The sequence below is a fragment of the Trachurus japonicus genome, chromosome 10, assembly GCF_045865225.1.
Source record: "Trachurus japonicus isolate A0001 chromosome 10, Traja_1.0".
NCBI classification, from domain to species: Eukaryota; Metazoa; Chordata; class Actinopteri; order Carangiformes; family Carangidae; genus Trachurus; species Trachurus japonicus.
In genome coordinates this window covers 2,608,138-2,621,923 of record NC_140916.1, presented here as the reverse complement: position 1 = coordinate 2,621,923, position 13,786 = coordinate 2,608,138, and the positions used below count along the sequence as shown (strand labels likewise).

At 43.2% G+C, this 13,786-nt stretch overlaps 1 protein-coding gene across 1 annotated transcript in view; it reads right to left on the bottom strand.

Annotated features, from left to right (window-relative positions):
• The window catches only part of LOC146979256 (uncharacterized), a 159,964-nt gene extending 148,849 nt beyond the window's left edge, over positions 1-11,115 (bottom strand). The window contains exons 1-2 of the mRNA XM_085788894.1: positions 11,104-11,115; positions 4,126-4,345 (exon numbers count right to left, since the gene is read on the bottom strand). Coding sequence (XP_085645020.1) covers positions 4,126-4,345; positions 11,104-11,115 — 232 coding nt within the window. The remainder of the gene's footprint in view (positions 1-4,125; positions 4,346-11,103) is intronic.
• Positions 11,116-13,786: the final 2,671 nt, after the last annotated feature.

The following is a 13,786-nucleotide window of genomic DNA, read 5'->3' as shown; positions in this document are numbered from 1 at the left end:
CAAACCACTTCCATAAACACAACTTTACACGTATCAAAAGTAAATAATCACAGGGTGGAGACGCATGCTGCAGAGACACCGAGGAGTGGACGTGCCCCCAGGAAAACACAAAGAAACATGATGGAGATTACAGGTTTAAGGGAGCAGCTGCTGTCATTTCTATAGCCTAAAAAACAAACATGGAGGTAATAAAAAAGTCTGACGAAGCAGCAGCAATCAAATGTTATATTGTGAATAACTGGAATCACAGAGAGAGAAAGAAATGAACTCGATTCGTCTCCACTCCGACGACAACAGACAACAGAGAGTGAGGACGAGTTTGAGGAGTCACTTTGTTCCCAGTTGTTCATCAGTCTGAAGCACAAGAGATGTGACTGATCAACAATAAGTCACACAGCTGACTGATCGATACCGTCTGCAGCAGGAGGAGCAGGAGCAGGAGCAGGAGGAGGAGGAGGTGGCAACGAGGCAGCAGGCCCAAAGAGACAAAGCCAACAGAGCTGAACCGAAACCCAATTAGCAAAAAAAAAAAAAGAAAGAAAGAAAAGAAACGTGCTGCTGCTTAGTTGCTGCTTTAATTACTGCTTGATTAACCATTTAATGCTGAACTCAAGATCATGGCCAGATGCACTAGTACAGAGTTTTAACTAAAGAAAGGAGACTGAATAAAAGAAAGCTGACCTTTAAAACCCTAAATAAGATCAATAAGAGCTTTTCATACATGCAAGATGCTCGTTAGTAGAAAATATTTGTTATGCTTGTTTTTCTGATTTGTTCAGCTCTGATGTTAAACTGCTTTTAGTTTACTTTATTTCCATTATTGATTTGAGAGACACTTATGAGTAAAGTGTATTACAATTATCATTATAACTTTTTGTCAATATAATCTGATAGTTGATTAACTGATTAGTTAATTAACCGACTGTCAAAACATTAATCAAAAACTGTTTAGAGACGGTTTTCTGCTTTCGATTTTCTCTGAAGGCGTCACCGTGATGGTTTCACATGTTATAACCAAACAATTAATATATGTATAACCACCTGATTAATGCATAATTAATATCATTATTATTATTAGTTGCAGCCTTGAAGTTAACAGTTAGAATGATGATGATGACTACAACAGCAAAACGCTAATTAAACTTTAATACTAACAGTAATTTAACGGTATAGTGTATCATGGTGAGTGTGTGTGTGTTTGTGTGTGTGTAAAGCAGTGCTTGCCTTATTGTGGCAATAAAGGTTGAAGTTTTGAATCAGACAGACAGTACAGTACAGTGTAGTGGTGTGTTAATCCTCAGAAGACCAGCTGTTATCTGTTGACCTCACTGCTGGTGCCGCACGCACGCACACACACACACACACACACACATACACACACTCTTACACTTCCTTGGGAAAATACCTGCAGCTAAAACATGTTTGACCATCAAAGTGGAAGATTGTACAACACGACCATCCCCTCGCACTGCCACACACACACACACACAACCCTGACCTCATTCCACTGTGTGCGAGGAGATACAGCCACTTACAAACTCTCTATCTTTCTTTCTCTCTCACACACACACACACACACACACTGGGTGGCAGTAGCCTGTGGGCGTGCGAGCAGCTGTGAATAATTGTGTTTACAGATGGCATACGTACGACCTGTGGGTTGAGAGAGGGAGAGACAGAGAGAGAGTTGGTCTATCGCTTTTACAAAAGAAGACAGGGATGACATTTAAACTGAACCTCTCTCTCTCTCTCTCTCTCTGTACTTTCTATTTTTGCCGGTTTCAGCTATTTCACTTCACTTGGCTTAATTGGCATAAGTGGTAAACGAGGCGTTAACAGGCGAAGCAGAACAATGAGCAGTGGCACGAGTAACCAAAAAAAAAAAAGACGCTGAAGTGTTCAGATATGTGTCTAATTAATCATTTGGCTGCAGAATGTAGGTAAATGAAGGAGCTTATTTTAATACCAAAGGGAGAATAAGGGTTTTAAATATAAACAATTTATAAAGAGAGAAAAGAAAAGCCATCTCTGTGTTACTGGTCAGGCTACATGAGTCAGACTAATTCAAAACACCCCAAAATATGACAAGTTAATGAAAATGTTAAAACAAACTGAGCAACTTTTTTGACATTATGTAGGATTCGAGTCGAGTTAAAGTGCTAAAATGTTGTTTAATTAGTTGCGGTAAAGGCTTCGCTACCCAACTGATGTCAAAGTGTCAAAGTACCAGTTGTCGTTACAAGAGCAAGGAAACAAATCAAGACAGCCCCAGACGTTAAAGCCTATGCTAAAAATAACGTGCTACAGTACAATAATTCTAGGAGAGCTCAAAGTCGCTTCGTATGTGCGCACGGCCATGTCAAATATGTCGTTTGTGTGAAGGGATGATTAGCATCACTGCTAACCAGTCTGTATTGTCTTTTTGGTCAGAAAATTAAAGCTAAATCTACAAAATTTGCAAGAGCTCACAACAACACTCCAACAGACAGTGTTTGGTGTTAGCATGTTTCACAACAAACCAGATTAACAACACGTTTACAGTAAAAACAGAGTGAGTTGAGGTAGAAAGCTAACTGGCTACGACTGCAGCTAACATCCCGAATGTTAGCATAATGTGTCAGTGTTTCTACTTTAAAATATTAAAAATCAGCATGTACCGCATCAATATAACAACATAGCTACTAGGAAGATGGTTAACATGGCTAAGATCAAGTTAAAAACAAGTCAGTGTGCTAGCATCGTGATAATACGCTAACGTGGCTAAGGTCAATCCAAAAAACACACAACTTAACCAGTTTCTACAGCTTCCTGTTTGTCATTTCACTTATATATTTATTGAATTGGGACGATAATTAACATTGCTGCATTAAGCATCAATGATTCAATGATGTGCCAGCACAAATGCTAAATTTCAGCCGTTGTTGGTAGCTAGTGTGTAAAAATTAGCATGTTGGTATCATGCAAACTATTTGACGGCACAGATTTCCAGGAAAGAGAGACGACTAAATGTCAGTGTGCTACTGTAGTTGGACTTATAACTTCTGTTTGTTGACATTTTGCCGCCATGGCTTCAAATACATCCTCTCATCAGCTAACATGTTAAACTGTTCTCTAATTATGCTCCCAGCTTTTACGCGAATCAAGATTTACATAAAAGGAACAAAAAAGAAGAAGAAAAATCACAATGCTAACGTCATTATGAGTTTGTTTTCCAGACTTCGAGTCTTCAGACGTATCAAAAGTAAACAAACAAACAAAAACTTTAGCGTACTGTGTTCAAACACCAGTAAAAGTGCAGTTATGTAGCGTCTTGAGCATTGTTTGCACTTTTTTAGCAACATAAAACATTAGCTACTCAGGTTTTGTGTCTTCATAAAACAAACAAGCAAAACTGTAAAAGAAATGTTAGCATTATGCTAATTAAAATGTTCAAAAGCAAAGCAGAAAAACACATAAGCATGTGCATGTTCATGTGTGTTCATGTGTGTCTGTGTGTGTGTGTCAGATGAATCTGTGTTTCCATGTAGCATGATTAGCGCTACAGCTAACTGGCTAACGTCGCTACCACTTCCCTGCTTTGTGCATTTGGAGATTTGGACTTCCAATCTGTTTTCCGTCTGTCAGCAGCCTGTCATCGTGTTAGCGTGTTGATATATGAAACGTGTCTGTGCTTGTTTAGCGTCAGAGGAAATGTGTTATGTTACGTTAGCGTAGCCTCCCCTCTGTGGGTCTATAAGTGGAGCTGAAAGAAGGAAGCAAGAGGGGGGGCTCGGTATGCTTTACATAATTGAGATGTTAATTCGTTAAGCCGAGGGAGTTGATTATGTTGCATATTGATTGTGTTGTGCTGCTGTGAGGTCACACACCTCTTTAACGAAGGTATACACACACAGCGCAGGGAATTGTGGGAATCTGATTAAAAATACAAGGTTAACGTTCCTGCTGACATGTCACATTCTGACACACGGGGCGAAGTGCGTGTGCGATGAAACAGCGCTAATGTGTGAGAGTTTATTGTGTGTGTGTGTGCTCCCCTCGAGGCTGATGGATGGATGGAGGGGGATCAGGTGGAAAAAAGAGGAGCAGTAGTAGAGAAGAGGGAGGGGAAACTCCACCTGGTCTTACCGTTCTCCGGGTGCTCCATCTCGCCGATGCTGCCGTCGGGCGTGGTCCGCTCGTAGTGATCCTCGGGCAGCGCCAGCGGGCCGATCCGCGGCCCCGACGACGACTTGGAGCTGGGCGTCTCCGACTCCTCCAGGCCGCTGTCGTAGTAGCTGTGCTGGGACGCGTCCTGCAGGTCCTGGGCCTGGTTGGCCGTGGAGAAGGTCACTCGACGGTGGGGGAGCTGTGGACGCACAGAGACAGAAGACGAGGTTTAATAAAAGGAGACTTTATCATCTTGTTGCATATTTCAGAACATCCTTACAGTGTTTATAATGTCACATGTCCATGCTGAACCTCTGAAAAGCTGCACAACATGAGCTACAGAGGTCCAGCCTTGATCCACCAACCAGATTTCACATGGTTCCAGTCTCTCTGAGCCAAGGGCGTAACTTTGAGTTTTTTGATTTCCACCATGTGAAGCAGGTTTGAGGACACGCCCCGCTTGAGAAAATCTTTAAATAAGTTCTTAAATGGCAACATTTCACTTAAAGCTATAGTGCGTAACTTCTACGTGTCTGTAAATATCCGTTTCACCCAAGCCACTACAAGAGGAGATGATACAACGCTGATCAAGCCGTTCGACGACTCTAACACCTCGCGGTATTTTCAGTGTTTGTTCTTTTTGTATTTGGGGTCTATGGCGACATTCCCGCGCTGGCGGACAGGAAATAATGGTGCATTCGAGGCAACCCGTAACTCGGATGGATGTTTCTCCGACCTGTGAACTCGTACCAGTTCGATCTGGTACGAAGAAGCGACCAAAAGTGTTCAGAAGCGGATTCTGCTAAAAATAAAAAAGCCTTCCCGTTCGGCAGAAGGTCTGTTGGCCAAGAAAGAGAGTGACAAACGGTAGCGGTGGGGAGGGGAGGGACGGGGTCCAACACGAACAAGCACGCGTGAGCCAATTCTTCTTGACATCCATACGAGACAACTAAGGAGTTTTTGGAGCTGAAAATCAGGCAGAACTTGTGTTCAACACTGACACAACGGTAAGAAAAAAGCAGTGAAATATGCAGAATATGTCCTCTTTAATTTAACATGTGAGATGTTGTTTTAGCAGGACTCAGAGTTTCAGTTTGAGGAGACGCAGGTGAATCAGTTTAGAGGATTAAAGTGGAAGCCAGGCTGTAAAAATAACTTTAAAAGAAGTCACTTAGACACTTTCATTTAGTCGGTTCTGTTCTCAAAGTGACTGATTCCCCGGTTTGATTCTGCAGCTCGAAAACCACAAAGATCAGTCGACTTTAATCAGCTCGGTTCACACCAACACATCGGTTCTCATCTAATTTCATCTCATTGACGCGTCTTCAAGTCGCCTCTCCCTCTCTGTCTCTCTGTCTCTCTCCTCTCTCATTTTTTGCGTCTTCTGATTATGTCTTTTCTTCTCCGTGTTTCCATTTACAAACTCATCAGCTGCCGACACTGAAGTCTCTGCCGCCGTGACCGACGGCTTCACAGCCACTAAACTTAGCAGGAAAATTAATTGTTGAGTTTAAAAGAAAAAGGGAAAGAAAAACTGAAACTGAAACTGTCTCACTGTCAAGTTAAAGTGAAATGACACGACATGATATGATTGAGTCGTAGCAGCCGGTACACTTCAGGTTTAAAGGTTCACAGTGAGACTAGTTTGCACACGGACACACACACAAGTTTTTCACTTTCACATTTTTTTTTAAAAGAGAGATAAACAACACAAGATCTGTATAAGGTTAAGTAAAATAAAACTTCATGAGGTATTTTTCATGTCTCCTGCCAAGATAATTCAAATGATAACACATTTAAAGGAGACATATTTTGCCCCTCTTCCACAAATGAATCAATCAAACATCACAGCTCTTTCTGTTCAGAACGGCTGGTTTCAGTGTCTGTCCCTTTAAATGCAAATGAGCCACTGCTTGCCCCGCCCCTTCTACCGGTACCTGTATTCACAGGTAGGGGTGGTATTATGCAAATTAGAAAACTAATGACATCATTGACTGACAACGGAGGGATCAGTTGGTAAAACCACATGGATTTCAACCTCAGGAGCCTGAAAATTAAAGATTTATTTGTCAATTCTCACATTTAAAGAGCCTTCAGGAAGTAATATTTCCATTATATGTCTCCTATTATTATTTCAGCTGTTAAACTAAACGGATGCTTGAGTTGGTCAGACAGACAGATCCTGACACAGAACCGGATTCAATTCATTCTCAAGGTTTTTTTTCCATCCGATATTATTGTGACACATTCTCCAACGCTCTTCACAACAGAAACCACACAGACGGTTTTAATAAAAGCAGCTGAATACACATTGTACTGCTCCATTTACTGTGTGTGTGTGTGTGTGTCTGGGGGTGCAAGGTTGCTGTCTGACTCGTGTGCGTTTCATGCTTTTGTAATTGAAACACAATTATCCTCCAGACACCACACACACACACACACACACACACACAGAGCAAACACACTAAGTGCTGACAAACGAACGATGACCTAATTCAAAAGCTACACAGACAGTGCACGGTCAAACATTTCAATCACACACACACACACACACACCTGACCGACCGTCCAGCCCCGGCCTGATAAAGAGCAGCGTCCCGTCAGCATATGTGCTCCGTCGCCATGGCAACTGGGCGCTGTCAGGACCCAGAACCAGTAAAACCACAGAGAGGGAGAGAGAGATCGGTGCAGACTGGGTCTGAGCTCGGTCTAACGCCTTTATCTGCTTTGATAAGCTGCTGTTTTATTTCTCTCTTCTCTCTCTCTGTAGTGGCTTAAAGGTTCAGTTCACCTCTGATTACAATTACACATCCTCTCTCTGTACTTCACTGCTGCTGGAGGAGGAGGAGGAGGAGGAGGAGGAGGAGGAGGAGGAGGAGGGTCGACTGCAGCCGGCTTCCTCTTACCGCTGAATTAATGTCACAAAGACGGGAAAATGAGCAAGATTCAAACCACAGAGGAGCTGTCCTTTAAAACGTGTGTGTGTGTGTGTGTGTGTGTGTGTGTGTGTGTGTGTGTGTGTGTGTGTGTGTGTGTGTGTGTGTGGACCCCGCTGCAGGCGACAGGCCGCTCTCCAGGTAAACACAGTGGAAACCGCTGAGGAACAACTGGACGACTCTCAGCTGATCTGAGAACAGAGGGTTTTGGTTAATTCTCAGTAGTGAATCGCTGGAAGGAGCTGAGCTCAGAGAGTCACCGTCTCTGTCTCTGCTGCTGCTGCTTCTACATGGAGCGTTGTACTGTACTGCAGCTGTCCAGATATTTGTTTTTTTTAAAAACACTTACGGTGTGTGTGCATGTGCACGTGCACGGCTCGTTAGAGAGGTTATGTAACCCCCTCTAGGAAACTGAATCAAGTCAACATGGACTTAGTTTTTTGTCTTGAGGACGTTTCGCCCCTTATCCAAGTGGCTTCATCGGACTAGTCTGGACTAGTCTGGACTAGTCGGTCTTCAAAGACAAAACACTAAGTCCAGTTGACTTGACTCAGTTGTCTAGAGCCTTTGGCCTGGACAAATGAATATTTCCGTTGTATAAACAGTAACCACCGTTTACTCAGATTTCGGAAAGCGAGACAAAGTGGTCAAACAGTGAGGATGACTCTGTGGTCCTCTCACTTACCGAACAATTAAAGGGACAACGAAGAGTTTTGGAAAGCAAAGTGTTTTCATACTACATTTCCCATGAGCCTCCAAGAATGAAAGTCAGAGGTTTGAAGACGATCAGATACCGTCGTAGTTCCGACCATAAACCGCGATTCTGCGGCGTTGACTCGACAGGCAGCATCCGCAAAACCGAAAGCATCCACAAAACCGAAAGTAAGGAAACACCGGTCGGCTCGCCCAGCGTTTCCACCATTAATAATAATATCAAAATAACAATAGAGACAAAACAATATATTTATCGAAAATGGACCATTAACAAGTGTGGGTAGCGTAGATTCATCCACATTAAGGTGAGACTTTTTTATAACCAAATAGAAACTCCTCGTTGTCCCTTTAAAGGGACTCCCATCGAACATTGAAATCGTGTACTACATTCTAACAAAGTGCTATCTAGCGCCGCACTCTTTCAAACGCGTATTTCAACTACAGTTGCCGCCGTGTAGCAAAAAGCCTTGACAACACTGGCAAACAGACACAGACACTGTTACTACGTCAGTTTCTCTGCAGAGTTTTAAAGTTTAAATCCGCTCGGGGCGGTGCGTGGCGCGGTGGTTGAAGCGGCCGCCCCATGTAGAGGCTACAGTCCTCAATGCAGGCGTCCCCGGTTTGAATCCCGCGTCGGGCAGACCTTTCCTGCATGTCGTTCCCCCTCTCTCTGCCTCACTATGTACTATCCAATAAAGGCAAAAAAGCCCCCCAAAAATATATATATACTTTAAAAATCCCTATAAACAGTTTGATTTTTTAAAGTTTAAATCCGCTCTAATTTGTGCAGTGAAAACAGATTTAAGTGTCTCTCTGTGTCCGATGAACGATTTCAGCTGGATGCAACATGAAAGGTGGAGGAGCACACACAGACGTTAACTGGCTCCGACTGCTCCGACATACACACACACACACACTGGAAAACACACTAAAGTTCAGATAAATAAATCAAATTTAAAAAATGAAATGAAACGTCGTCCAGCGATGTAAAGACAGTGAGACAGACAGACAAACAGTAACTGTTGTGCAGCCAGATTTGTATAACACACCACACGTGCACAAAGAAGAAGAAGACGAAGAGGAGCAGTGTGTGTGTGTGTGTGTGTGTGTGTGTGTTATTAATAACCGCTTCCTGCTTGCAGCTTCGTCTTCTGCTGTGTTTGCTGCTGCAGCATTAGGAAATAAATCACATCTATATTTACATGAAGAGAGAAATGAAGCGGATCAAATCGTCCCGATCCCTCTGCTGCCTGTCTGTCACCTCACACACACACACACACACACACACACTCTGCAAAATCCTTGTTTTTTTGCCTGTTTTGTACTTATGCATGTGTGTGTGTGTGTGTGTGTGTGTGTGTGTGTGTGTGTGTGTGTGTGTGTTTGCTGGAAATAGAAGTGCCGTCTCAGCAGGTTGCACCATGGGAAACTGGAGCAGATCAGAGGGGAGGAACAGAAAAGACCGACCAACATCCAGAACAACAACCTGCACCTCACTTCACCTCCGCCTCTGCTCTGCTCTGGGTTTTTGAAACGTCAAACGACCTCGACCCTCTTGAATGAATGAATGAACTCCTCTGATCGGACAAAAGCTGGTAAAGGTGTGGCTTTACCTGCAGAGTGGGCGGAGCTTAGAGGCTTCACCGACGGCGTAAACACACCTGATGCCACTCCTGATGCCAAAACTGACGCTGAAGAGAAACTGAGCTGAGTCACAACAACAGTGATGAATGAACCTGAACACAACACGGACCACAGCTGTGTCTCAGTTAGGGGTGGGAGAAAAAATCGATTCACATAAATATTGCGATATCTTTTTTGACGATTTTTTTGAATTTTTTTTAAATATTGTGCAATGTGCATTTGTTAGCCTTTTTTAAATACAGAGAGTACAGGTTTTGAAAAGGGTTTAAGTTCACTTTATAATGGAGAATGTTAATTTATAGGCTCCTACAGTATTTGTGTGCAGATAAATGTTAAAAATGCTAAAGACTAAAAATCGAGAGAATCTGCATTAGAATCGCTATTTAAATCGAATCGCCATCCAAAAAATCGTATAAGAATCGAATCGGGAGAAAAGCATATGGTCCCAGCCCTAATCTCAGTTACAATACTTCCATTAACTAAGTGCGTTCACGCTGACAAAACACAGATGGTTCGCTCTTTACGGTCACAAAGTTGAGTGTGGAACGATGGAAACTTCCCACCCTCAATGATCGCCATCTTGGGTACGTAGCCGAGTATAATATATAATATTTAAAGGTTGAGTCTGGAGTTTTTTGCCCAAAAATAAACGTTAGACTTATACAAATGAAATCGGTCTTAATCATCATGGGCTTCTAGTCCTGTGTGGTGGTGACTGTGTCTGCAGCGCCCCCTCCCTCTGCCTGTGTTTTTGAAAAGTGGAAACTGACAAATCTTATACGTAACCACAGAGGCTGCGTTAGAAGTGAAAGGTCCTGAGAACAACATGTTGGCTCTTCGCTGCACATTTTGCAAATGCATTGATAATTTTTCTATCTATTATCTACAATCTATTATAATATATTAGAACCGATCACTACAGTGGAACCAACGGGCAAAAAATAATTACACATTTAGCCTCTTGGAATTATTCAAAAACAAATTGTATATTCATGTAAATTAGGAATATTGACTGTAAAGTCCCAGTAAGATCAACGATAATGACCTGAAATGAAGTTGAACTCTGATGGAAAGGGGAATATGAAGGTTAATTACACAAGAAATTCCAGCATTTCTTTTTCTCTTTCTCCTTTTTTTTGGTGAATCAGGGTCAAAACAAAACAAAACAAAACACTGACCTGGTTCCCACATCTGATCATCAGCTTTTGCATCAGACAACACGTGTTTAAACTTCATCTGTAGCGTTTCTTATAATAAAAACACATTATTTATCATAAAACTGTGAATAAATGTGATTACAGACACTAGAACTTGCAGATCAGTGTCTTTTTTTCTCCTTCCAGACGTTAATATTCTGCATTTACACTCACAGCATCGTCGAACGGCTGCGTCGGTTGAATACATTGTGATGGTGATGAAGGTCAGTAATTAAGAATTCAAGGAAAAGCAGCTCATCTCCTCCTCCTCCTCCTCCTCCTCCTCTCCCTCCACAGCAGCACAGTAAACTGTTAATGCTGCACTTTGACTGAAGTTCCTGATCGTCTCTTTGCGCTGAAGAAAATATTCAGTCGTCTGCAGCAGCAGGGCCAAACGCACATATGCACTTTTATGTAAAACAAGGAGGCATGATGAACCATTTTTCCTTGAATCCATAATAACTGACCTTCATTAGCATCGCTGAGTGAAACACTGAGGCCATGAATATGCTGCTGAATCCGTCATCCGGTAAAAAAAAAAAAAAAAAGAAAGAAACAGAAAAGAGAGAAAGAGGCAGAATTAAAAAAAAAATAATAATAAAAAAAAAGCTTTAAAGTAGAGCAGGATGCAGAGCGACGACGACAAAAACGGTGGCGTTGTCAGTGACGAGAATCAACCCCACGGATAAAGACATGATGATGATGATGATGATGATGATGATGAAGGGAAACTTCTCCTTTTTTTAATACACAAAGAGGAATTCATGAAAATGGAGGAGAGGAAGAGAGGAGAAGCTGCATTAACTTCACTTCATGCATATTCAGCTGCTCGTATTAGTGAGTGAATATTCAGTGTTTTCAGGATGAAGTGAGTGGAAAAGGAAGAGGAAGAGGAGGAGGAAGAAGAGAGGAAGAGGAGGAGGTGTGCGTGGAGCCGAAGGGAGAGGAAGAGGAAGAGGAAGAGGAGAAAAAGAGGGCTAAAGAGGAAGAATGGAAGAATGAGCAGGAAGAGGAAAGACGAGGAGGAGGAGGAGGAGGTGGTGCAGGAAAACATCACAGAAAGAAGGAAGAAAAAAGAGAGATGGATGAAGATGAGGAGGAGGAGGAAGAGAAAGCAGGATGACAAAAGAGATGAAGAACAGGTGGAGGAAGAGGATTAACACAGGAAGAGGAGGAGGTGAGTGAAAGGCTGAATGGAGAGGAAGAAGAGAAAATAGAGAGAGGAAGTGAATAGGAGGACAAAGAGCATCAATGAAGAATGAGGAGTGTGAAGAAGAGTGGAAGAAAAACTGAGAAGAGGAAGGAAGAAGGTGAGGAGGAGGAGGAGGAGATGTATTCAGACAAAGAGAGAGGTAGAAAAAGGAGCAAGAGAAAGGAAGAAGAGGCAGAGTTAGAAATGAAGGGATGAAAAAGGGGAGCGGAAGAGAATAAGGAAAGGAAATGTGGGAGAGGAAGTTGAGGGATGGGAGAAGGAGAAGAAGGAGCAGTGAGAGGAGTAAAGAATAGGGAGGATGGAAGAAAGATAGGGAGGAGGAAGAAGAGGAGGAGGACAAAGAGGAGGAGAGGAAGAGTAGGAGGAGGAAGAAGAGGAGAAAGGGGAGGAGAGAAAGAGGATGAGGAAGAAGAAGAGGAGATAAAGAGGAAGAGTAGGATGAGGAAGAGGAGGATGATGAAGAAGAAGAGGAGAGAAAGAGGAAGAGGAGGATGAACAGGAAGAGGAAGATGAGGAGGAGGAGGAGGAGGAAGATGAGGAGGAGGAGGAAGAAGAGGAGGAGAGGAAGAGGAGAGAAAGAGGAAGAGTAGGAGGAGGAAGAGGAGGATGAAGAAGAAGATGAGAGAAAGAAGAGGAAGAGGAGGATGAACAGGAAGATGAGGAGGAGGAGGAGGAGAGAAAGAGGAGAGGAAGAGGAGGAGGAGGAAGAAGAAGAGGAAGAGGAGGAGAGAAAGAGGAGAGGAAGAGGAGGAGGAGGAGGAAGAAGAAGAGGAAGAGGAGGAGAGAAAGAGGAGAGAAAGAGGAAGAGTAGGAGGAGGAAGAGGAGGATGAAGAAGAAGAGGGGAGAAAGAGGAAGAGGAGGAGGAAGAAGAAGAGGAGAGAAAGAGGAAGAGTAGGAGGAGGAAGAGGAGTTTGCCTTCATGGCCACATTGTTCAGATGATTAAAAACCAGTGAGAGGAGAAAAGGCGACGCCTCGCTGGCTGTTTGTCAGCTGAGAGATAAACCAGCGTGTGTGTGTGTGTGTGTGTGTGTGTGTGTGTGTGTGTGTGTGTGTGTGTGTGTGTGTGTGTGTGTGTGTGTGTGTGTGTGTGTGTGTGTGTGTGTGTGTGTGTGTGTGTGTAGATCCTCATTACCTCCCTCTGTGGGAGATAAGAGTGTGTGAGGCTGCATTGTGCATGCTTATAAAAGTCTGTCCTTATCAAGTATGCATGCACACGCACACGCACACACACACATACACACACACACACACACTGGGCCACGTGAAGAGCGGCTGCCAGTGATAATTCAACACAACTGTGTTGAATCTGAGTGGAGGATGAATGAGGAGAGGAAAATAGATGGAGGGAGGTAGGAGAGAGTGAAGAAAAGAAAGAGAGGGAGAGATAAAAGAGGAGGAGGAGGAGGAGGAGGAGAGAGGAAGATGCAAAGGAGCACCAGGAGAGAGAGGAAGTGTGTGTGTGTGTGACTGAGTGGTCAAACAGAAAACACCGGCACAATAGAACGAATCGCCTTTTTGTTTACAACTACTTCCTGGTAGAAAACCAGCACGTAATGTGAATGAGAACAGTCGTAACAAACCAGAGTTTAGCTGTAGATAGATACCATGTGACGTTACACAGTGGTCGCAGCCGGGAACGACGCCATCTTGGGTACCGACTACCGACAGTTTTCCTCATCAAATACACAATCCAACAACTCCACAACGCTCTGGTGGACAAGTTGTGACCTGCACATTCACCACGCTATGAGATAATAACACAACGTTACCAGACAGAGTTGTTTTAGAGGGAAATGCAGAGACTGCTGATGAAAAACTGCCCCTGAAGGCAACGCGCATCAGCGGTTTTGCATGAATTTCCCTCTAAAACAACTCTGTCTGGTAACGTTGTGTTATTATCTCATAGCGTGGTGAATGTGCAGGTCACAACTTGTC